The sequence below is a fragment of the Oryzias melastigma genome, linkage group LG21, assembly GCF_002922805.2.
Source record: "Oryzias melastigma strain HK-1 linkage group LG21, ASM292280v2, whole genome shotgun sequence".
Taxonomy (NCBI): Eukaryota; Metazoa; Chordata; class Actinopteri; order Beloniformes; family Adrianichthyidae; genus Oryzias; species Oryzias melastigma.
The window spans coordinates 17079898-17103079 of NC_050532.1; the positions used below are offsets into that span (position 1 = coordinate 17079898).

Below are 23182 nucleotides of genomic sequence, written 5' to 3' on the forward strand. Positions count from 1 at the left end.
AAAAAGCGTTTCCCCATCATCCTCCCCTTTTCCTCCGTGAACTGAATGAGAGGACAAAGCAGCAGGCAGAGATACTTAAAAACCTAAAGACAAAATCTCCTCAGTGTGAGAGTTGGGTCACAAGCTCGACATGATAATGATGTGGTTCAGCAAAGACGAGCAGCCTAGACAGCCGGTCCCCTCTCTGCTGTGCATTATTAAAGCCTCTCTAAAAGCTCCTTTTGTTACTTATAATTATTCTTGCACAACATATCCACAAAAAAAGGCCACAAATTCAAGCACTTTAAGATAGGCATCTAAAAAAAAAAATTGTCTTCATTGTTCAAGATCCCAAAGCAACAGGATGAAACAGCAGTGGAACAGTCAGCAGCCTGCTTGTTACATTTATTTGAACACCGATCCCTTTTACCAGAATTTTATATTAATATTTATATATTAAAAAAAACATATTTTAGGTGCACATCCTACTTCCAGGATGCAGAGAAAGCGCATCTTGCTGGTTTATGGCTCCTGTACAACTAAAGGAAGAACAAATTAAGATACAAAATATTTTCTTCTAAACGGTGTAGTTATTAAAATACCGTTTTATGTCATTTTTTGGCCTTAAAGGAACATTTTTCATGTCATTCAAACTCTTTTTATATGGTTTACAACCATTTTAATTGTATTCAACAAATATTTTAGCTGATTTAAATGTCTGCCCCAATTAAACATACTTTCCTGTTCCTTTTCCTGCACTGTTGTGTTAAAGTACGGTTGTTTTTATCTTCTAATTAACTCTGTGCCTTCTTTAGGTACTGTATGATGTTCGTGGTATTTTAGAAAAGAACAGAGATACGTTCAGAGATGACATCCTGTTCATTCTCAAAGACAGCAGGTCAGTGCTTTCTTTAAGTTGTGCGCTTTTATGACTTCATCCTATGTTTGAGGGTTTTTTAAGTAATCCTTCTCGTTTTGTTGGGTCTTTTTTGAAGGCTGGACTTTATCTACGACCTCTTCGAGCGTGTCGGAAGCAGAAGCGGAGATGAAACCCTCAAGATGGGTACGGCCCGGCGAAAACCGACAGTCAGCTCTCAGTTCAGGGTAAAACCAAGTTTCTGTTTGTATTGTATTTACTGTTGCTTCTGCATTTAATAATCATTTAGTTAATTAAATACATTAATTTAAAAAATGGGAAAAACACAATAAAAAGGCCTTAAAGTTGCAGTCATAAAAGGTTGTGTTTCTGGTAACTAGAACCAAATAATTTATGAGAACAATTTCTAAAAACTGCTAAATAAAAAGTGATTTTATTTCATGTCATTATAATCTTCTCAGGGTAAAGCTATAAGAAATCGTTAAATTTACGATTGTGTTTTTATTTTAAGTTCCATCAAATACAGTGATAGCATCTGAACTTCTTCGTTTGTCTCAAAGGCAAACACACACATTGCCTAATCTCTAGATCCATGGAGGATGATGGGTAATTGCCCAAATATGTGGTTCTAAGCTCGTCTTTAGCTGGGTCTGTGTAGAGAACTCAGCTCAGTATATCTGCTCTGTGGAAGAAGGAGCAGGGGAGGATTTGGCAAACCTGCCCAGGCCTTTGGTTCCAAAAAGCCAGGGGATTAAGTTGGACGGCTGGGTAGCGAGGGGCCAACCAGGGGCCAATCAGGCTTGGCTCTGCCAGGCAGGCCCTCGATGGAGACAGAATGTCGGAGCCAGCAAGGAACGCCAGACTGGAAAAGTCTGCAGTTCAGGGGTCATTACAAGGAGTATTTGTGCACATGTGTTTCTTATGGTCAACATAAACAACAAAATAAGAACTGATTGGGGAGTTCCAAAACATACATTTGAAAGTTTAGGACATACTATGAGGATTCTTAATTATTAGATGTTTATTTTGTATCTGAAACCTTTTTCTTGTTTTAGTAAAAGTACATCTATTCTATAGCAAATAATTGACTGTAAATGTTTTATTAATGTTGTCGTTTTTTACAGGAAAACATCTTTTAATATTTTTTTTTAAGGAAACCATAGCCCTTTAACTGCCTGTTCAACCAATTTAGAAAACATAGAATTAAAAATACTGATTGTGTGTATTACTACCCCAAGGCAATAAGCTAAATAAAAATATTTATTTTGTCTTGGTTGTTTTGTGTGATTTTAGAAAACAATTAATTTAAAGACTATATACTAAAAATTAAAAATATTAAAAAAATAGGTACACTCTTCCATTAAAAAACTTATTATCTGGGTTTAAATTCACACACAGAGTTAATCTGTTATGAAGTTTAGAGGTTATGTTGTGACAGAAAAAAGTTGTCCAAAAGGAGTTGCATTGGGTCTTTGTAGATCTAGAAAAGACAGAATACAGAGAGGAATTGAGGTTTTGTATGAGGAAGTCTGGAGTGGAAGACAGTGGTGACATTAGGAGTAGGATCAAGGTGGACCAAGGATCAGCTTTGAGCTCTTTTTTATTTGCTGTGGTGATGGACAGACAGACACATGAGGTTAGACAGGAATCTCTGTGGAGCATGATGTTTGCAGATGACATTATGGTCTATAGTGAGAACAGAGAACAGGTGGAGGAGCATTTAGAGGTGGAGGAGAGAAATGAACCGCTGCAAGGCAGAGTATCAGTGCGTAAATGAGAAGGACCAAGGTGAAATTATAATGTTATGGGGAGCAGAGGTGAAGAAGGTGGAGGACTTTAAGGTTAACAGTCCAGACCAAGAAAGAAGAGGTAAAGAGGCATGTGCAAGCAGGTTGGAACGGGTGGAGGAAGGTTCCAGGTGTGATGTGTGAGACCGAAGGGTCAGCAAGAATGAAACGACATGTCTAGAAGACTGAGAACAGAGCTGGAGGTAGCAAAGATGAAGATGTTCTCTTTGGGATTTACGATGAATGGGTAGAATCAGGAAGGAATACATCAGAAGAAAAATGCATTTTAGATGCTTTGAAGATGAAGATTTTTTAATTGATAGAAGTATTGACAAATGAAATATTGCGATATATTGTTAAATCAAATTTTCCTTACACCCCTAGTTTGGATAAGTTCAAAGGAGGGACTCTGATGGTTGGAGCTTCCAGAAAAGAGAGGAGGACCAAAGAGGAGGTTCATGAATGTATATAATGGTGTGAGTGAGGAGGAGGCTAAGGAGAGGGTTAGAAGGAAGCAGACGATTAAATAATTATGTTTTCAAGAAGAAAAATGTAATCAGAGGAGATTTTTAACTTTCTTTTTAATGAATTTGGAGTCTTTTTATTACTTCCAAGATAAGTTTCAATTTTAATTTACTTCATAATCAAGTAAAAAGTGACTGAAGTCTTGTTATAACACTTGAAAGTTTAATTCAACTTAAACTTTGCTGAATTGTCCATGCAGTGCTATGGATTAGGAAGATGTTGCCTTACAATTATGTTGGAGATGTCAGAGTCAAGATTTTGTCAAAAAAAATTGTCTAAAGAAAGTAACCAGAAGCATAGCAACCTATTTTCTTCTTAGAAATATTGCAGAATTGCTTTTCCAGATTTCTGCGGGTCTCAGTAAAAGTTTATATTTAGAAAAACTTTGTGAAAGCCGAGTCTCCCCTGCCAATAAAGTTAAGCAAAAGGACTTACAAAAGAAAAAAAAAGTTTCTTGGAAGATTATTCAGAAACTTGATTATGTTCTTGCTTTAAATGTTACATTTATAACTATTATTTTCAAGTTTTTTTGAGTTAGTATGTTTACGTTTCTCATTTCTATTGCACTTCATGTGTTTTAGGACTCTCTCCATTCCCTCATGGCCACACTAAGTGCCTCCAACCCCTTTTTTGTGCGCTGCATCAAACCAAACATGGATAAGGTAGGTCATGTAAATTTCATTGCACAAAAACACAAAAATAACAGCTGAAAGCTTGTCAAATCTCACCAAGGTCAACGCTTGTGAAGTTAAACTATTCATAGCCCTTAGGGCGAAGCATTAATACTTAGTCATGCTGACTCTTTGACCCGATTGCAGTAAAAACAGAAAAGTCGACCTTAATGGAAAAGTTATATCCAGAATTTGAGCTTTTAGTCTTTATTAGTTATCTGGTTCTCCAAAAACACTAACGGAAAAGAGCTGCATTCCTATCACTTCAACTTCTTTAGCAGGGGTCAGAGGTCGCTGCTGGATTTTCCAGCTGGATGACGTTCAGCTGCTCGGGCAGGGTCTCTATTAAATGTCTTTAGCTCAAACGTTAACATTTTCTCTGTCTCGCAGCTGCTTGCTTTTTTTTATTTGCAGTGTAATCCATACAAACTTCTGCTCCCTGTGTTGTTGTTGTACACAGCGTGATAACTGTCATTTCCTGTCAGCTCCTCCCCCTTCAGTCTTTCTACACCTTTTTTATTTCATTTTTAAACACATTTTCTTTATTTTTTTCCACATCATACCTCCACTTTTCTCTCACCTGGTTCCAGTTGGTCCAAATGGAACAAGCCATGCATTTGTTAATCCTGCAGCATGACATGCATGCAAATACACACACACAGACCGTGTGTTTGTGGGATTTGCATGCACTTACCTTTCACGGAACGAATATCACCGAGGGAGGGGTCAGCTCGTTTTCCACACAAACCAGTCGGCTCATTATTCCCCTTGCAGCTGCCTAAATCCCCCGCTAAAGAGCAGAGTTCAGCGCTTAGGAGGCTCTACCTTCATGCATGCGTATTTCAATCGTGAACATGAGCACATGCACTTGTGAAAGTTTCCGTGCATAGTAGCATTAGCTTGTAATTAGACTGAGAAATGCCTGTGCAGGACTTTTTTTTAGCTCTGTACCCCCTCTGTTGACATGAGTGATCGTGCAGCCTGTAGCGAGGCGGCTGACCTCACAGATCCTCTCTGATAAGCAGGCCCGCGGGATTATCGGTAACACTAAGCCCTGAACAATATAGACAAATATTCCAGGAAGGAAGGCGAGTCCCAGAATTTCAGTCACTTCAGGTTGCTTTCTAATGTTTTTTGTTTCCTTTCTAGTAACCTGATTTGTTTAGGTAAAATGACATGAAAAACTGAACTTAAGTTCAGGTTTGAGTTAACAGTAAAACAAATTGATGTGGTTTGTTGGCAACACTTTAAACTCCCATTCCGATCATCTTTTGAATTTTTGTAAAAGCAGGGGTATTTCAATCATGATTGTAGTACCATTTTTAGCCAAAAAGAGAAACAATATTGTTTTCTAAAACATAGTGTCTCCAAAGAGTTCATTAGAAATTCGTCTCAAACCCCACTTCCTGTCACCCACCTGCTTACACGCTCTGCCGCTAGCTTACAGCCCCTTACAATCACAAGCTAACATTAGCAGTGCAACAAAAATTGGAGCTATATTGGAGCTATCCAGCCTACAGTTCTGAGCCAGATCCCAGTTCAGACGAGGAAAACAAAACTGACTCCAGTCCAGTTAATTCTGGCGAGCGTTTCCACTCAGTGAAGCCTCACCTGCACCGAGCGGTTTGTTTTCACAGCGCATGCGTAGTGTAGATCGCTAGCGTATCATTGCATCATTGTAGCATGATGACTAAAAAAGCAACATTCAGATCATCCAGCAGCTTGTATTTCTCTTGCTTTACTTTTTGTACATCATTTATAACAGAAATTGAATGTTATGTGAAAGAAGAATATCGTTGTAAAATGCTTATAAACGGTGGAAACGTTAGCTTAAATGAGCGCCATATTAGCTCTTTCTAATGATGTCATCATTTTCTTCCAATCAACGGATGGCTACAGAGGCTCCACCCCAACTGGACCTACAAGAGATTGGGTTTGGTTTGGTACTGCTTAATGGTTCCATTTTACAATGGTAATGCTCAAAGTACCAGACCGGACTCAGTAGAAACAAGAATTATGTGTCTACATGGGAATGGAGCAGACTAAGGAACTTGTGGCCCACCAGCTGAAGCACCATGTCACAAATATGCTCTTTTTCAAACTTTTTATTTATTTTACTCCTAATTCCCAACAATTTCAGTATAGAAATACTCAGAAATGCAATTTCAAGCTTAATTTTCTTTATTTATGCCCTCCATTATCAGAAAAAATGCAACAAAACATATTAAAAACACAATTTTCATCAGAATCTTGAACACTTGAGCACCTTCACTGCCAATTTTGGCACATTTACATGGATTAATACAAAATAATGTTTTGGATTTTTTTTGTCATCAACAGAAGGCCAATCAGTTTGACCCCGATATTGTGCTGAATCAGCTGAAATATTCCGGCATGCTGGAAACCGTGAAGATCCGAAAGGCTGGATTCCCTGTTCGCCGAACCTTTAAGGATTTTTACTGCAGGTCAGAAAATCTATAAAAAATATAAAAAAAATTGTATTAGTTTTTTATGTTTCAAAAAAGGCCTCCTTCACAGGTGGTGACAATTTTCTGCTTCTTTTCTGTGACTTGAAATTGAGACCTTTTTAAACAGGTTTGATCACATCTCTGACTCATTGTTACAGGGCTGTTATTTGTGTGCTTTTGCCTCGACAAGAATAAATAAAAAAATTTGCATTGGAGTAATTCTCGTCATAAAGTTAGCTTTTGAAATTAAAAGGTAGACATATTAAGAGCTGGAATTTTTTTTTGCAGAATATTTGAGGGTTATAGGCTTTTTATTACATGTTGCATTGAGTTTTTATTTGTTTACCACCAAAATTTGTTTTAAATGTATTTGTTTTTTTATTAATAAAAAATATGTTTGTTGTTCTAAACGCAATGTAAAACAACAATTTTTAAAAAATTATCAGGATTTTAATTGTTACACTCATCTAAGTTGTTAAAACTGTAAAGCAAAGACTGGTCAAACATTATATAATAAAAAGTAAAAGTTCTGAATCTGTTTTTTTTTCCCACAGGTACAAGATGCTCCTAAAAAATAAGACCCGATCAGACGACGAGAAGCAGCGCTGCTCAGAGATCTTCCTCCTGCTCGATAAAGACAAGAAAGAGTGGAAGCTGGGAAAAACAAAGGTCCGGGATGCACACACACAGACGCACACGTCCACACACTTCAGCATGCACGCCCACAAACAAACACTCCATCGTGCACATGCCCAGACTTGTTTTTGTCACTTTCTTTTAATGACATGCAGTGGCATTCATTTTAGTAGCCTCATCCTCCAGCTCAACTTTTCATGTAATCCCTTTTTTAAACCAAGAAACAGAAACTGAATCTAAGGAATAAAAGTTCATAATTTTAGTGACTTTTTGGAAAGTCCCATTACAAGTGAGCATCCCACACTAGGGCAGGAAATTATAAGCAGTTAAAGATGATGAGACATATGGTTGGCAGACACTAAAACACTTGTATCATGTACGTAGAAAACTAATTGTCTTTTATTTTTCAAATTTGCACAAGATGTGTGCTTATGAAGACAAAATGTGTTTAAGCTAAAAATTTGTCTTTCAAACCAGTTAATCTGCAATGAGTCAAATCCTTAAGACTAGACTGGTTTCCTGTTTCCATTTTTAATCATGGAGCTGTTACTGTAACTGCAGAGTGGAGTTACAGTCATCCTGAAACAGCGTCCCATTGCCTGAAAAGACGTCAGGATTACTGAGAAGTTTATTCAACACTTCCAGTAACTGTTATAGAAACAAACTGCACTTGTCCAGATTAGGGGAGAAGTCTTCATTGCAAAAAAGTTCTCACTTTTGCCAACTCAAATTATTTAATGTCAGGTTCTATCTAAACAAATAAGATGTTTTTGTTTGTATTAAATTAACAACTAAAACCAGATAAATTAATCTGGTTTTATGGATGTCTGCTCAATCCGCTCAATCCACATTTGACCTCTTGTTCCTTCCTGCGCTCAGATGTGGTTCCTGCCTGGCTGAGACTTTTCAGATTTGTTTTGTAGCAATGCTCCATTTATCTGGCACGCTGACAGTTGTTCAGCTGCGTACATGCCAGGCAGAACCGTCCGTTTGATGTGAGCCTCAGAAATGGTTCTGCTTTAATGCCTAACCGGCGTGCAACCACTAATGTGCAGATGCCGATGTATATTACACTTCTCGCACATGGTTATCTGCAGTGGGTACGAGTGCGGCTTCAAAATCAGCACTTTGACCTTTGGCTGACTGTGTGAATTCACCTTAGGGCTTTGTTAATACGATCAATTAATTGATTTAATTACATCAAAGCTTAATAGATCAATAAGGTACATACATATGTCTATCTGCACCAGAGGACAAAAGAATTGAGAGTTTTTTTTTAGACTATTTAATTAAAAAGAAATAATCTTTTTTTTGTGGCTGACCCCGGCCGCACATCAGAGAAAAAAAACTGTTATGTGGCCCTCACAAGAAAAGTTTGGGGACCCCTGGGCTAAAACACAGATTTTTAGCTCATATTTTCTTCTTCTTCTTGAATAAGGTGTAACGCTATAGCATGATCGCCACCTAGTGGCCTAACTGAAGCACCCTCCAGGAGAGGCAGAACAATTGTTGAAGCTTTTCTGTTTGAGAATCCATGTTACTCTGTATGGAATTAACAATCTCATTATAATTTCACTAACACATTTTACAATTTATGAATTGTATCAGATTAAAATGAAAATCTTCAAAACATATACAGATTATTAATGTCTTCCTAAGCAAAAGTGTCTAACCGTGTAAACTCAGAATTTAAGAAAGAAGAAAGAATCTAAAAAATTTGAATTGAATAGATCCAGGCTCCGGTGAATCGAATAGATTCTTAAAATTATTTGCAATACCAGCCAATAGTTCCCCCAAAAAAGCAGGAGGCTGATTTTTTTGAACCCGGCAACAAACACCAAAGCCGAGTTCTGCACACCAGCCTCTGATGGCAGCACATTATTTCTGGGTTGTGGAACGTCTAGAGTGTGGGTTGTGGGAATGGGGGGCCAGGCTCAGAAAGGGGGCTATATTTCCTTTGGTGAAACAATCTGTGTGTAATTATATACGCGCTGATTGTGTGCAGAGGAAGTGTGTGTGTGCCCCGAATCCAGGAGTCGGGCGCTGCGTCGTTGTTATACAGACGAGGGAAGGATGTGGACGGAGAGGAAGCTTCCTCCTCTCGCAGACTTTATGGAGGTGGGCAGAGCAGCAGCTGTGGGACCCTTTGATTAGTGGAACATCTGGGACGCTAACACACACACTTGACCTTTTTGAACGGTTTTCCCCCTCTTGGGAGCTGTAGATTTTCTTGTTTGTATCAAAAACTGCAGACAAAAAGATTACTAATCTGGTTCCCTTTCAGTTGGGACAACACATCCTCCGTATTGAAGTCTAGAGGAAGCAATAGGGAGTTAAATCTTCACCAAACTAGACTCCAGGAGTCAGGGAAGGGTTAACCCAAACTCCTTTTCTTTCCTTGTAAGAGCAAGTAGAGGTGTGGCTTTCTGTTTGGACATCAGCCACAATCCCTCCCCTTCATCCCTTCATACCTCAGCCCTCCCCTTTCCCTGTGTGCCTTTCTGTCTGTGCATGTCAGTCAGTCTGAAGAGCTACCAGCAGAGCGGTAGCAGCAGCAGCAGAAGGCAAAGGGCTCAGGAAGGACGTCCGATCACCATGAGTCTCTGCAGCGGCAGCACTGCGGTCTCACTCTCCCCCTCTGTCTGCTTCTGCAGTCAGCTCGCCTGCTAGCCTCAGCTGCACCACAACTTCCTCTGCAGTGGGTAGAGTGCTGCCAACAGACAAACAGGGGCCCTTCACATCTCTGTGGGCCCTCTTTTTACCGAGAGGAGGAACTAACCCATCCTGTTTGTCACTCTGTGTGCGTCTGTGTCCGTCCAGCAGGTGTTCCTGAAGGAGGCCCTGGAGCAAAGGCTGGAGAAAGAGAGGGAAGAGGTGCGGCGCAGGGCTGGCATGGTCATCCGTGCCCACATCCTCAGCTATGTGGCAAGGTGAGTGTGGAGAGGAGGAGGGGGGGTGTTTGAGTGGCAGGGACAGTTGTCGGTGTTTGTTTTGTTTTGGAGGTGTTCCGTGTGGTGGTGGGATTGTGCGGATTTGCACATGCCTTTGCACATTTGTTAATCTTTTATGTCTGCATGTGCGTGTCTGTTATGTGGGCTTAGATCTCTCGGACTTGTGCAGGGGGCTTGTCATTACATTCTGTGCAGCCAAGCGTCGTCCTTATTGTAGGAAACGAAAATCTTGAGGTTTGATGAATCACAGCTAGGACACAGAATACTTTCTTAAAATAAAAAATATTTGAGGTCTGTGTTGACTTTCTAGAACAACTCCAAAAAGGAATTCTTTAAGAAGAAAAAAGTGGTTTTGTTGAAGCAGTGCGGTCTGATTTATGTCACTCTGCTCATAAAAAGATCTTTGAGCACAAAAAATACTTTTTTTTCCTTCAACTTTTAACTCAATCAACGTAACTCCAGTTGATTCTGAAGGAGAAAAGCGGCGAGATTCGCCGCTTTTCTCCTTCAGAATCAACTGGAGTTACATTCATCATGTTACCGGTTGAAAAGTTACAATAAATCAAAGAACGTAAAGATGCGCGTAAAGATTTTAGTCTCACATTATAAGGAGTTTGCAGTGATTTCGGTCGAGGGTCAGCAGTTTGTGTGGTCCCTGTGTATGTTTTAACGCATGTGTGGGTGTTGAAACTTAGTCACAGGGCTAAACACAGCAGCCCACCCCACCACAATGGAACGACTCCAGCTCATCGGACTCTAAACATCGCACAATTCCCCATGTACATGCTTTTTTTTTAACTTTACAAGTAAACTAAATGTTTATTTTAAAACCCCCTCCGATGACTATCAAGTTTTTTGAGTCTTTAACTTGTATGTTTTCCTATGAAAGAGAACAAATGTAATAAGAAATCATTTTGTTTTTGCATTTCCTAATTTATCTCCTTTTAAATTGCTTTCAATCAAACTGTTGCTGAGCTATCATAATCAGATGGGGGGAGGATAAGGGGCGGAGCTAATCAGCTCAGCTCCAAAGGCCACGCCCCCTCAGAGGAGATTTTGGAAACAGAGGCTTCAGATCAACATGAAAAATAGCTTTTTAAGACATTTAGGTTGTGGGATTTGGGGTAAAAACTTCATAATCATAATTAAAACACTACTGAGAATGTTTTTTGAAATTACAAAAATTGTCATTGGGAAACTTTAAATAAAGACAGCCCACATATAACTTCCCAAATATGTTATCTCCTCGTCAGGAAACAGTACAAGAGGGTTTTGTCCAGCGTCGTCACCATCCAGAAGAACTACCGCGCTCACTTCTGGAGGCGCATCTTCCTGCGCCTCCGCCTGGCCGCCATCGTCCTGCAGAAGCACCGCCGGGGCCAGCTCGCCCGATCCCTCTGCCGCCAGCTCAAGGAGGAGAAGCAGAAGCTGGAGGAGGAGGAGAGGAGGAGACGAGAAGAGGAAGAAGAAAGGAGGAGAGTAGAGGAGGAGAGGAGGAGGAGGGAAGAGGAAGAGGAGAAACAAAGGTTGCTGGCTGAGGAGACGAGGAGGATGGAAGAGGAGCAGCGGATGAGGCTGCTAAAGGAAAAGGAGGAGGAACAGAAACTGGCAGCTAAAGGAGATAAAACCCGGTACTGACCTGCTTCCAGAGTGTCTTGCAGCTTTTTGTTACCTTTTGTTTCTAATTCATTACTTTTTTGTGTTTAGGACCTCCTTGGTGAATGGTGCCTGTCAAAAGGTAACTCCACTTCTGCCAAAATTAGGGGTGTGCAAAATATCGATACTGCGAAATATCGCGATATTTAGTCCTGTGATTGATTCTTGATCTTTTATTTTTGTTTCAAAATGCTGTAAAACGTTTTATTCGTGATTGTTTGACACAACTTATAAAAGTGGAATTCATGTTTTTCCTTTCTCTCCCAGACTCTGTCAACCAACCACACGTCTGACGAGGAGACGCGTCAGATGGAGGAGATCCTGCGACTAGAGAGGGAGATCGAGCGCCTGCAGAAGCAGCAGGAGGACGGCGTGTCCCTCCTTGGCGATGTCTCTCGTGAAGAGCTGCGCCAGATGAGGGACGCGGAGATCTACAGGCTGGAGAAGGAGGCCTCCCGCGTAGCGACGGAGTTCCTGGAGCTGCTGGACTTTGGCGGTTTAGAGCCGTCGCTCTCGAGCGAGGAAAACCTCCACGACCCCACCGAATCCACAGCTCCTCTGGCTGAGGAGGAGGTGGACGAGGGTTTCCATGCCGACGACGAGTGCATTCCTTTACCAGACTTTCCCACCCCAGCCAAGGTTCCGCTTGATAAGGACTTATTTCAAAGTATTCCTCCTCCTCCACCTGCCTTCGCAGAGGGGGTAGTGGTCTCATCTTCAGCTGAAGGTCCTGGATCAGCAAAAGTCACCTCCATCAGACTCCTAAAAGACTCCCAAGGCCTTAACGGAGAGAAGCCGCCACTCCAGAGAGCCAGCAAAACATCGGAGATGGAACCGGCGAAGGAGGAGCAGCCCAACACGAACCTGCCGGACGCAGAGTCCGACTACGACCAGGAGGAGTTTGAGGATGCTCACGGGAGCTCGGGGGCTAGCACTAACGACGGTCATAACACAGACGAGGAGGTCCTGAGGAAATCGTCGTGCACTCAAAACAGCCTGGATTCCTTCAGAGGCAGCTCAGACTCGGTGAGAAAGCCGATTCAATTTGCATCATCTTAAGGCTCAACTCACGTCATAAAAGACATTGAATCACTGTTAAAATGATTTGTTTTGGCTCTGCTGGATGAGCATCTGAAAGCAGATCCTGTAAGTCGAGCGCTGGGCTCAGGCCTAACATTGTCAGATCAGCAAAAACGTCAGTGGGAAAGAAAGATGGGAGGCTCACGTGGACGGGTGTGCGTGTGGACTCAGTTGAGGATGAGGTCATGCTGAATTTGGGGCCGTGGAGCAGCAAATGAATGCAGCTGTTTTTGCTTAAGCGTTGACACGAAAGGTGACCTGTTAACGAATGCTGTCGCATCCGCTTTTCAGTTCATTGACAGTGACGAGGACAACGACGGCTACGTGGACACGGACGAAGAGGTTTCAAATGGGAGGGTGAATTTGCTGAACGGCAGTGGGCCTCCGTACTTCCACGGGTACCTCTACATGAAGAGTAAGCTGCTGCAGTAAATCCCTCATCCTCTTGAAGTTCTTACATTTCATGAAGTCCCTTTTCTCTCCTCCGTCAGGCGGGCTGATGATCCCGTGGCGTCGCCGCTGGTGTGTCCTCAAAGACGAAACCTTCATGTGGTTTCGTGCAAAACAGGACTCCCTAAAATCTGGCTGGCTTTACAAGAAAGGAGGAGGGATGTCCACTTTGTCGCGGCGGAACTGGAAGATGCGCTGGTTCGTTTTGCGCGAGTCTAAGCTGATGTACTTTGAGAACGACAGTGAGGAGAAGCTTAAAGGAACCATCGATGTCCGTGCTGCCAAGTACGATTTTTAAAATCTTTTTCTAAAAAACAAACAGTCATAACATAATATGAGGATAAATGTGTTTTTGGCCTCTGCGCAGGGAGATAGTTGACAATCACGAGAAGGAAAATGCACTGAATATTGTAACTGAGGAGAGGACGTACCACATCTATGCAGAGTCCCCCGAGGATGCCAGGTACTTTTTAGAGATCTGGTGCCCCCTTGTGGTTGCTAATGATGTGATTGCTGACTTGTACTTTCTGAACTCCCTCTGACCCTTTCAGCGGTTGGTTCAATGTGCTGAGTCGGGTCCACAGCGCCAGCCCAGAGCAGCTCATGGAGATGCATCACGAACAGGCCAACCCAAAGAATGCGGTGGTTAGTGCGGTTCTACCTCGGCTCCAGCCTCAGCTCCGTTTTCCTGCAGCGCAGAAACAGACCCTGATTTAGCTGAAGTAGAACGGGCCGGTTTGGGATTGTAAAAGGGATTAAAGTCATTTTGAGCTTAAGCATGTGAACACAGCTCATCTTGGCTGTACGGAGCTTTTGTCTGTTTGTCCCATAACCTCTCGCTGTGTTCATCAGCAGAAATAGTCCCCCTCACAGCTTCTGTTTTTGTGTTCAGGGAACGCTGGATGTGGGTTTGATTGATTCTGTTTGTGCGTCGGACAACCCAGACAGGTGAGGACATCTTACCGTCTGTTCAAAGTGCTACCAGGATGAAAGAAAAAATACATACATTTTTGTTTTTTGCTTTCAGACCAAACTCATTTGTGATCATCACAGCCAATAGAGTGATCCACTGTAACACAGACACTCCTGAAGAGATGCACCACTGGATCGGTTTGCTGCAGAAGTCCAAAGGAGATGCCAGGGTGGACGGACAGGAGTTTCTAGTCAGAGGTGAGTCGACCCACTCTGCACTTTTTCACATCAAACACAATGTAAGAAACAAATGAACTATTTCCTGTCAATTTTAGGCTGGCTGCACAAAGAGATGAAAACCAGAGCCAAGAGCACTTCTCTGAAGCTGAAGAAGCGCTGGTTTGTCCTCACCACCAACTCCCTCGACTATTACAAGTCGTCGGAGCGGAACGCAACCAAACTGGGAACGCTGGTTCTGAACAGCCTGTGCTCTGTGGTGCAGCCCGATGAGAAAGTCTTCAAAGACACTGGTTTGTCTTAACCTTATTCACATCCTACTGTGTTGGGGAAAATCTCTTCATTATGACCTTTTTTGGTTTTTTCCTATTGAAGGTTACTGGAACATAGTTGTGCATGGGCGAAAGCACTCCTACCGGCTGTACACCAAAATGCTGAATGAAGCCATGCGGTGGGCCAATGCCATACAAGGAGCTATAGACAGTAAAGTTCCCATCGAAACACCAACACAGCAACTCATCAGAGACATCAAGGTATGTCATGCTCATCAAAAAAAAAATCACTTGCATTTTTTCAAATGTTTTACATAGATTTGCTGAAAAAAGTCAGCCATAAAAACCCTGGATGTTATTTCTAGGGGAAACCTTCAGTCACAGAAAGGCTGGACCAGAAATTTCTTGCCTAGCAGCTTGTTCTCCTGTTCTATTTTGTGTTGTTTCATTGATTTTATTTTATTTTAAGATTTTGTGAGACACCCTCTGAGAAAAGTGCTATCTAAATAAAGATTTACTTACTTACAAGGGGAAAATATCTGGAAAAATGAAACCATTATAACCCAAAAAATTAGCTCCAAAAAGTAACCCATAAATATATCCTAACATGAATAGCCCAAAAATTGGGTTGAAGACATAATTCAAGTGTTTAAGTCAACAAATACTCAATATTAATATTTAGAAACATGGGCCTCTGATCAGTCGGTGCAAAATCCTGCCAAATGTTCATGTTTATTGTAAGCTATCAAATGTACAAAACTGTTAATAGAAGTGATATTTGATACATTTATCAGTTCATTTTAATACGCACTGAATTAAAAAATAAATGTGTGCCATTTTTTTCATTAGCTTAGGCTTCAGAATGTACAGTTTGAGTCTTGTAAATCAGATTTTTGGAGAACTGCTGAAGCAGAAATACTTCTTTTTCATTCACTTATGGGTATTGATTGTTCCCCAAATTCTTTTCAGTCGAGCAAATCGTTGGCAAGGGCACAGTCGGTAATGAAATGAGGTACCCATCCTGTGTGCAGTGTTACTATCAGCTCCAGAAAAGAGTTTTGTGCTTCGCAGTACATATTCTTCGCTGTACTGCAGTAATGAAGTGTAAACTTTCCTCTGTCTTAGTAAAAGCTGTACATTTGAATCGTGTGCTGCTTTAGAGAATACCAGTGAGTTACAGACAAAAACATTTAGATGCAATTTTCTCTGAGCAGGAGAGCAGTTTGAACGTGGAGGCTGTAGAGCAGACGTACTGGAGGAACCCCATCCTGCGATATACCCAGCATCCTTTGCACTCTCCTCTTCTACCTCTTCCTTATGGAGACGTCAGCGCCCATCGTGAGTACACCGAGTTTCCACACAAAATATTAGGATCACACAGACATTTTTGACTGTTTGAATACACAAAGTACATTTTAACATTGTGAGTTTTTTGTGTTATTTCCAAGTCATTTTTTGCATTATCACAGACTTACAAACACCCTACATAACAGACATACACCGCTGTTACTCAGTGCTGCTCATAAAGTTGCTTATAAAGCACTTCTATTAGGGAGAAAATTAAATTCCAAAGGAGCTATTTGAACACAAATTGTGTTTAAACACTTCATTTCATTGCATTTTTTCTTTTTTTTTGATCAACTTTCATAAGCTTAAACCCAGAATCTTTGGACAAAAAGGCTCAAATATAAATAATCATCGCTGCAAACAGCATCTTAAAGGTTTTCTGGGTAATCTGAAAAACTTTTCCCTTGCTTTTTGTTCAACTCTTGATCCTGCAGTTGGAGCAATTCTCTTTCCAAATCACGTTACCGGCACTGATGTCGGAAGATTACTTTATTGGATTTTAGATTTTCCAATATGATCTATTTTTTCTGCTACTATAAAAACCTTTTGCTGCCTTCAATCTCCAAGCAAACAGGTTTTGAAGCAGAAATTTAAATGTAACTCGATAAAGACTTGGTTTTTTTGGGTTGCTACATTTTTTAAGATTCTTTTTTATTCAGTTATTTAGAAAAAAATGTAATTTTCTTTTGTGTTATCTTTTTTTCTTCAATATATAGTTGAGATTTAAAAAGTATTTCAATATATTTCACAATTAAACTAGCTTCTCGAGGCAGAACAATTGTCTTCTGATAGTAATTTCAGCTCCTCTTTGACTTTTTCAGTGCAAAAGGAAAAAGGCTACACGACTCTGCAAGACGAGGCTGTGAAGATCTTCAACTCCCTGCAGGAGATGGAGGCCGTGTCAGACCCTGTGCCAATCATCCAGGGAATCCTACAGACCTGCCAAGACTTGAGGCCATTAAGGGACGAGGTTTACTGTCAGCTGATCAAACAAACCAACCACGTCCCTCACCCCAACAGCCTTGCCAACCGAGCCCACTGGCATCTCCTGACCTGCATGAGCTGCACCTTCCTCCCCAGCCGAGGCATCCTTCGCTACCTCAAGTTTCACCTGAAAAGGTAAACATGGCTTCCGCTCTGTCCCGCCTTTGACCAAACGATGAACCTCAGCTCATGCTCTCGATTTGGCTTTTCCTACAGGATTAAGGAGCTGTTCCCCGGAACAGAAATTGAAATGTTTGCCCATTTCATTGGAGAGTCTCTGAAGAAGACTAAAGCTAGAGAGTTTGTTCCTTCCCAAGAAGAGATCATGGCCCTGCTGACCCGACAGGAAATGACCACCACCGTCTACTGCCATGGAGGAGGCTCCTGCAAGATCTCGATCAACTCTCACACCACCGCTGGAGAGGTGCGCCCGCTGTCCTCCGCAGAGGCGCCGTCTTTTTGTCGCACCTGCTGGATATAACTCTGTTTTGTTCAGGTGGTGGAGAAACTGATCAGAGGTCTGGCCATGGAGGACAGCAGGAACATGTTCGCCCTCTTCGAACACAACAACACCGTGGACAAAGCCGTGGAAAGTCGAGTCCTTGTTGCAGATGTTTTGGCTAAATTCGAAAGGTGTGTTTTGAATTGTTTTTGGAAAATAACGCGCTCATGTCAGGCGTGAACAGATGGATACGTTTTAGATTTATGGCTTCCTCCACAGACTCGCTGGCAGCGAGGAAGCTCGAGACGACGGCAGATGGAAGCTGTATTTCAAACTCTACTGTTTCCTGGACGTTGAAAGCATGCCGAAGGAAGGGGTGGAGTTTGCGTTTATGTTTGAGCAGGTACGTTAATCTGATCATATGCCACCAAACAAGAAGTTTCTTTTATTGTTTTTATAATATGTTTACTTTTCTGTCAGGCTCATGAGAGTTTGATTCGTGGTCACTTCCCCGGACGGGAGGAGACCCTCCAGCACCTCGCCGCCCTGCGCCTTCAGTTCCTGTATGGTGACAAAACGCGGGCGGCGTGGAGCCTGGAGAGCGTCTACCCCGTGGGCCGCCTGCGCAGTCGGATCGTACAGTTTACCAAGGTGGGCGGGGCTTCGGGTTCAGGCCAAACCCTGGAGCGCAGGAGAACCAGCTTCCTGGACGGGACTCTGCGGCGGGGGCTGAAGACCGGCTCCATGAAGAAGCAGCGCATGGAGGAGGAGCAGATGCTGGAGATGTGGGTGAAGGAGGAGATGTCGGCCACCAGGGCGAGCATCACCGAAAAGTGGTCCCGCCTGCAAAATCTGGACCAGCACCAGGCCATGCTCAAATACATGACCATCATTAAGGAATGGCCTGGTTACGGTTCAACGCTTTTTGATGTTGAGGTACGGCTTTCTCTAAATGGGACATCAGTCTGAGTTACTTTCACAGATGTTGGGTCTAGACACTGGAACTGCTGACACTGTCTGTGGAAAACTCATTACAACATCTTATAACTGGATTATTCTAGTGGTGAAAACTTCTTTTAGGCCTTTTAATATCCAAAAAAACCCTAGAATATTTAATCTTTTAAACAAAAAAAGCTGCTTTTGTTTTGTAGGGGCATGATTTGTATTGGAAATTTGGCAACAATTTTTAAAAAAATCCTTAAAACAAGTTTATGTCCTAAATAAAAGTTGAGGATTTGTCTTTTTTTGTCTGGCAGTGCAAAGAGGGAGGCTTCCCCCATGATCTGTGGCTGAGCGTGAGCGCTGAAAACGTGTCCGTCTACAAAAGAGGAGAGCCGAAGCCGTTGGAGACCTTCCCGTATGAACACATCATTTTCTTCGGTGCTCCACAGCCCTGCACCTATAAGATCACCGTGGATGAGAGGGAAATGTTTTTCGACACACCAGAGGTACACTTCTCTTTTTTGTCAACATTTTTACCCTAAATCTTGTGTTAATTAACCATGTAGGAGCCATGAATTTAACAGTTGTTTGTATTAAGGTGAATTAATATTGTTTTTTGATTATAGTATTGTTGGAGGTAATCACCTGTTGATTTTGCACCTGGGGGGAGGATGAGCTAGGTTGCCGCATTTTTTGTTGACTGCTTTTTGTTGACTGCCAAATGTTTTGCTTTTTTTTTGCTTATAATAAGCCAGAGTCATCCTAATATAATTTAATTACCTTTTTATCATTAATAAAGGTTCAAAGCATGACCTAATTCAAGTCCCTGTGTTTAGCGCCTCACTCAATAACCGGGCCCAGCGTCAGTCTCTCAGCGACTTTAAAGTTTTTTGCTATTGTCGCTTTCTTTTTTGGTGAGCTGGGTTGCCACGTTTTTGTTGACAAAAAATATGGCAACCCAGCTCACCCTCTCCCCTCTAACTCAACAGGTGAGTTATAATCACAAGGAAAAATGTCTCCACCCACAAACATGTGATCCACCAGGTGATTACCTGCTCAATATGACCACAAGCAACACTATAATCAAAAAACAGCATTTGTTTGCCTTAAATATAAACAACAGTTAAAGTCATGGCTCCTACAAACCAGTTTTAATTGCATAAAATAATTATTTAAAATTAACTTATTCTATCAAGGCTTTTTGATTTTGTCAGGAACCTTAATTTCAACTTTTTTTTATTTTTTACTCTAAAATGCTATGGCTAAAATTATGTCATTTCTAGTGTTAGGGTCAGTTCGGACACAATTATATAAAATAACTTTATAAAGCAATAATTAGAGCCTAAATTATTATTAGATTTCAGCCACACAATCATGTGAGCTTCAGGGGATGCTAATCTGTCCAGTATAGTTGCAAAAAAAAGGAAAATAAACAAATTCAGGCATGTCCAGACATGTTCTCTGATTTAGCTTTCTATTATTTTGAAAGATGTAAATGATTTCTATTGGTTTGACTGGTGTATTTTGATGGTTGTTTGGATTAAAGTTCCATTGCTGAGAAAAATATCAATGTATTTTTGCATGTTCTTGAAGAAAATATGTACATGATAGAAGTTACTATTTTTACAATGTCAAAATAAAAAATAGATTAAGCAAATTAATTCAAAGATGTATTTTCTTAGTATAATTCAAGCAACACAAAATCCTTTGTTTTATTTATGTTTCTCGTGAGGCTATTTTTCTGATTTTATTGAAATCTAGAGGAATGTGTGTTTTTTAAAGCCCCAGAAACCCACAGAAAAGAAAAATAAGGAAACCTAATAAACTAATAGATGACAAAAAATGGATGATAGATTATTGTTTTTAGTGTATTTTAAATCTGATTTAAGACATGAGTCGAAACCGACCCACTGTGGATGATAACAGAAAGAGAAAGTTTTGCATTATTAAAAAAAATGCATTTAATGTTGATTTCGTCTTTATTTTCCAGGTGGCAGAGATTACAAAAATTATGAAAGCCTACATAAACATGATTGTAAAGAAGCGCTGCAGTGTTAAGTCTGTGTCCAGTTACGGAACCAACTGGATCAGGTGATTTACAGGACGAGACCATCACTGTCAACACGCCCCGTGTGGACAGGTGATAAAAGGAACAAACTTTGGATCCACATCTGTGACAACAGACGATTTCCATCCAGAAAGCAAACATTAAGACAATTTAAAAACTATTTTTTGTTGTTTTTTTAATGCAAGAATGTTCATCCTTCTGCATTTTCTGCTTTTGTTCCTGCAGTCTTGAACCTTGTTCTGTGCTTTTTTCAGTTGCACTTGTCTTTCCTTTCACACTACTTCTGGTAATGATTATATTGACTGAGCTTGTTTAATCACTGACCTGCAATTTCTGTAAAAAACAAGAGAAATTCTCTTTATTTTGCATTTAAGAAAACTATGACACACTCTATATTTTAGTGGTTTGGCCCATCACAGCAAAGTCCTCCTAAATGGAGATTCCCTCAGGTTTACTAAAATAAAAAAGTCCCTCTTGCCTTACTTCTTAGAGAGAAAATGTGTTTTTAGGGGGGAAGTTGTGCCACATGTTCACACATATTGTTTAAATCTTTACATAAAACTTCCAGGAATTTAAAGTGATATATACAAATTTGTGCGATGTCATTTTTGAAGGTTGATCAAAAAACCTTTTAACCCCATCAAGTTGCTTTCAATTTCATTAGATTTTAAATTGTTTTATTTTTTAAAAATGTATGCGAGCAATCTGGCAAATTAGAGGGGGTTATTTATTTGTGAAAGAAAATGATTGCAATATTTTGTTAATTTTCTTTGTCTTTTGGAACAGAAGTGTACGCGGTTCAAACATATACAAGCTGTTGATAACCAACTTTTTGTAATGTTGGTTTCATGTGGCTTTTTTGACTGTTATAAGCATAAGAAAATCAGAGGTGTGTAGTTCTCAGCTCTCATCTTCCTCGGTTTGTGTTACCAGAGAAATGCGTCCTCTCCTGTAGGTCAGTGTAAACAGGAATCAAACCATGCCATCATGACCTCTGTCTGATTTCCTCATAAATAGCTTAGTACTTACCTCACCTCACATCAAAATCTTCCATTGCGTAACAATTGTTCTTACCTAGGTGCTCTGGTTAGCCGCCGGCGGCCACACCAGAGACTGAGCTTGCCAATGATGACGACTGTATTTCTCAGATTTGTGGCTGTTTTGAAAAAGAAAAAAAAAAACCTTGAAAATGTTTTATATCAGAATTTAAAAATGCTTTAATAAATTATTCTACATGAAAAACAGTCTGTGTTTGTGTCATGTTTTATTGAATATTTCAGTGAACAAATGCTGCTTTCTTTTTCTATTCTTGTGTAAAGGTGTGGCAAGAATTTAATGATGCAGAGGCTGGTAAAAAGGTTTATGCAATATTAAATATGTTCCCTTTTTTGTTTACTTTCATAAAAACAATGTAATTATCAGCTGTTGTTTTAATGTCAAGTTTTTTCAAGACCATATCACAAATTATTTTTATTTAAATAAACAACAGCAGTGGTCATTTACAATTAATTGTCAAAAGCAGCTCATCAGCACAGATGTTTTGAGTTTTTTATTACTTTTTATAAGTTGTCCTCTGATACCAACTTATTAGAAGTTTTTATAATAGCTGCAGCCAATTAGCCTAAAATGTCTACACTAATGCCAGTTCTATTGATAAAAACAAGTGCTAAGAAATGCTGTTGAAACCATGGCATCTATTTTTATTAAACATGACAAACATAAAACCATTCTATATTCTTGGATTAGAGCATTTGTAACACCTTACATGCTCCTTTATATGGGGGCTTCATTCTCGTTTTTTTTTATTTTTACCTTTAAAGCTAATAAATTACAGAAAAAAAGAATAAAACATCAATTTATCAGAGAACAAAAAAAGAAAAAAACAAGAGAAAAGGAAATACTATCTGCTTATTTGTGTTTAAAACCAACAAAAAAGTGTTTTAACACTAAGAATGTAGTGTGTTAATGTGTATTTACACACAATACATTATTTTGTATGGTTGTAAGCAACCATATATGTGTGCACAAGTTTGAAATAAATAAAGAAACAAATAAATAAAGGGAAATCAACAGATAAGAGATACAATTGTCCATATTTAACTTCATATGAAAAGCCAAAGTCTTTATTACGTTTTTTAAACATTAATTTTATTTTTTTTTTACGTAGGTGACAGAAAAATTAATAAAGACACATAACAATTGAGTAAAGTTTATAATTATTTTTGACCTATAAATGTGACATTTCCAATCACAACAAAGAAGTTGATACATTAATTTATTTATATATGTATTCAAATGTTTTAAGACACTTTCTGCCTTTTTATAGTTTTGAGGCCATAGTGTTTTTCCTTTGGTGAAAGAATTTTTCTAAAATAAATTGTCAATAAAATAAAATCATTCCGTTAAATCAAAGCAAAACAAACTTTATTTGTGAAGCACTTTTACTACTAGTGTAACTCAAATTGCTTTACATGTATTTTCCAATTTAAAAGAACAAAAACAAGACAAAAGACCTTCAGAAATACAGAGAAAATAAAAGTATAAATATATAATCCCCCCTCTATACACACACACAACATAAAAGTTACTTTTATTTTGTACTTTAAGCATAAATATTTAAAACTACATTTTTCAAACTTTTATTTGAAAAAACATTTGAAGGAATGAGCCAAACAAGTTTTTTTTTTTGTCATAATAAGGTCTTTCTTGTAACTCCAGCGTAGGGGCCTCGTGACGTCACTCGTGGTAAAGCAGAGGTCCAGCCTTATTGGTCTCTCCCTCGCGGACGTCTTCCTCCTGCAGTTGTTCGTGTGAAGTCGCTCCGCTATGTTCAGACTCCACATATCTGTTGTTTTGACCATTATTGTAGTATTCCAGGTCGTCGTCCGCACGGCAGAG

General features: G+C 40.0%; 1 protein-coding gene across 2 annotated transcripts in view; it reads left to right on the plus strand.

The window, feature by feature from the left end:
- Positions 1-20444, plus strand: part of myo10l3 (myosin X, like 3) — a 59737-nt gene extending 39293 nt beyond the window's left edge. For both annotated transcript variants that reach the window (XM_024286667.2, XM_036209611.1), the window contains exons 17-41: positions 795-877; positions 975-1083; positions 3750-3830; positions 6180-6304; positions 6862-6976; positions 9767-9873; positions 11148-11525; positions 11602-11632; positions 11818-12576; positions 12922-13045; positions 13122-13365; positions 13448-13543; positions 13632-13725; positions 13973-14028; positions 14108-14250; positions 14328-14522; positions 14605-14762; positions 15716-15839; positions 16670-16967; positions 17049-17256; positions 17329-17465; positions 17554-17677; positions 17755-18210; positions 18531-18722; positions 20207-20444. In XM_024286667.2, the coding sequence (XP_024142435.1) occupies positions 795-877; positions 975-1083; positions 3750-3830; positions 6180-6304; positions 6862-6976; positions 9767-9873; positions 11148-11525; positions 11602-11632; positions 11818-12576; positions 12922-13045; positions 13122-13365; positions 13448-13543; positions 13632-13725; positions 13973-14028; positions 14108-14250; positions 14328-14522; positions 14605-14762; positions 15716-15839; positions 16670-16967; positions 17049-17256; positions 17329-17465; positions 17554-17677; positions 17755-18210; positions 18531-18722; positions 20207-20311 (4542 nt within the window). In that variant the 3' untranslated portion in view covers positions 20312-20444. The remainder of the gene's footprint in view (positions 1-794; positions 878-974; positions 1084-3749; positions 3831-6179; positions 6305-6861; positions 6977-9766; positions 9874-11147; positions 11526-11601; positions 11633-11817; positions 12577-12921; positions 13046-13121; positions 13366-13447; positions 13544-13631; positions 13726-13972; positions 14029-14107; positions 14251-14327; positions 14523-14604; positions 14763-15715; positions 15840-16669; positions 16968-17048; positions 17257-17328; positions 17466-17553; positions 17678-17754; positions 18211-18530; positions 18723-20206) is intronic.
- The last annotated feature ends 2738 nt before the right edge of the window (positions 20445-23182 follow it).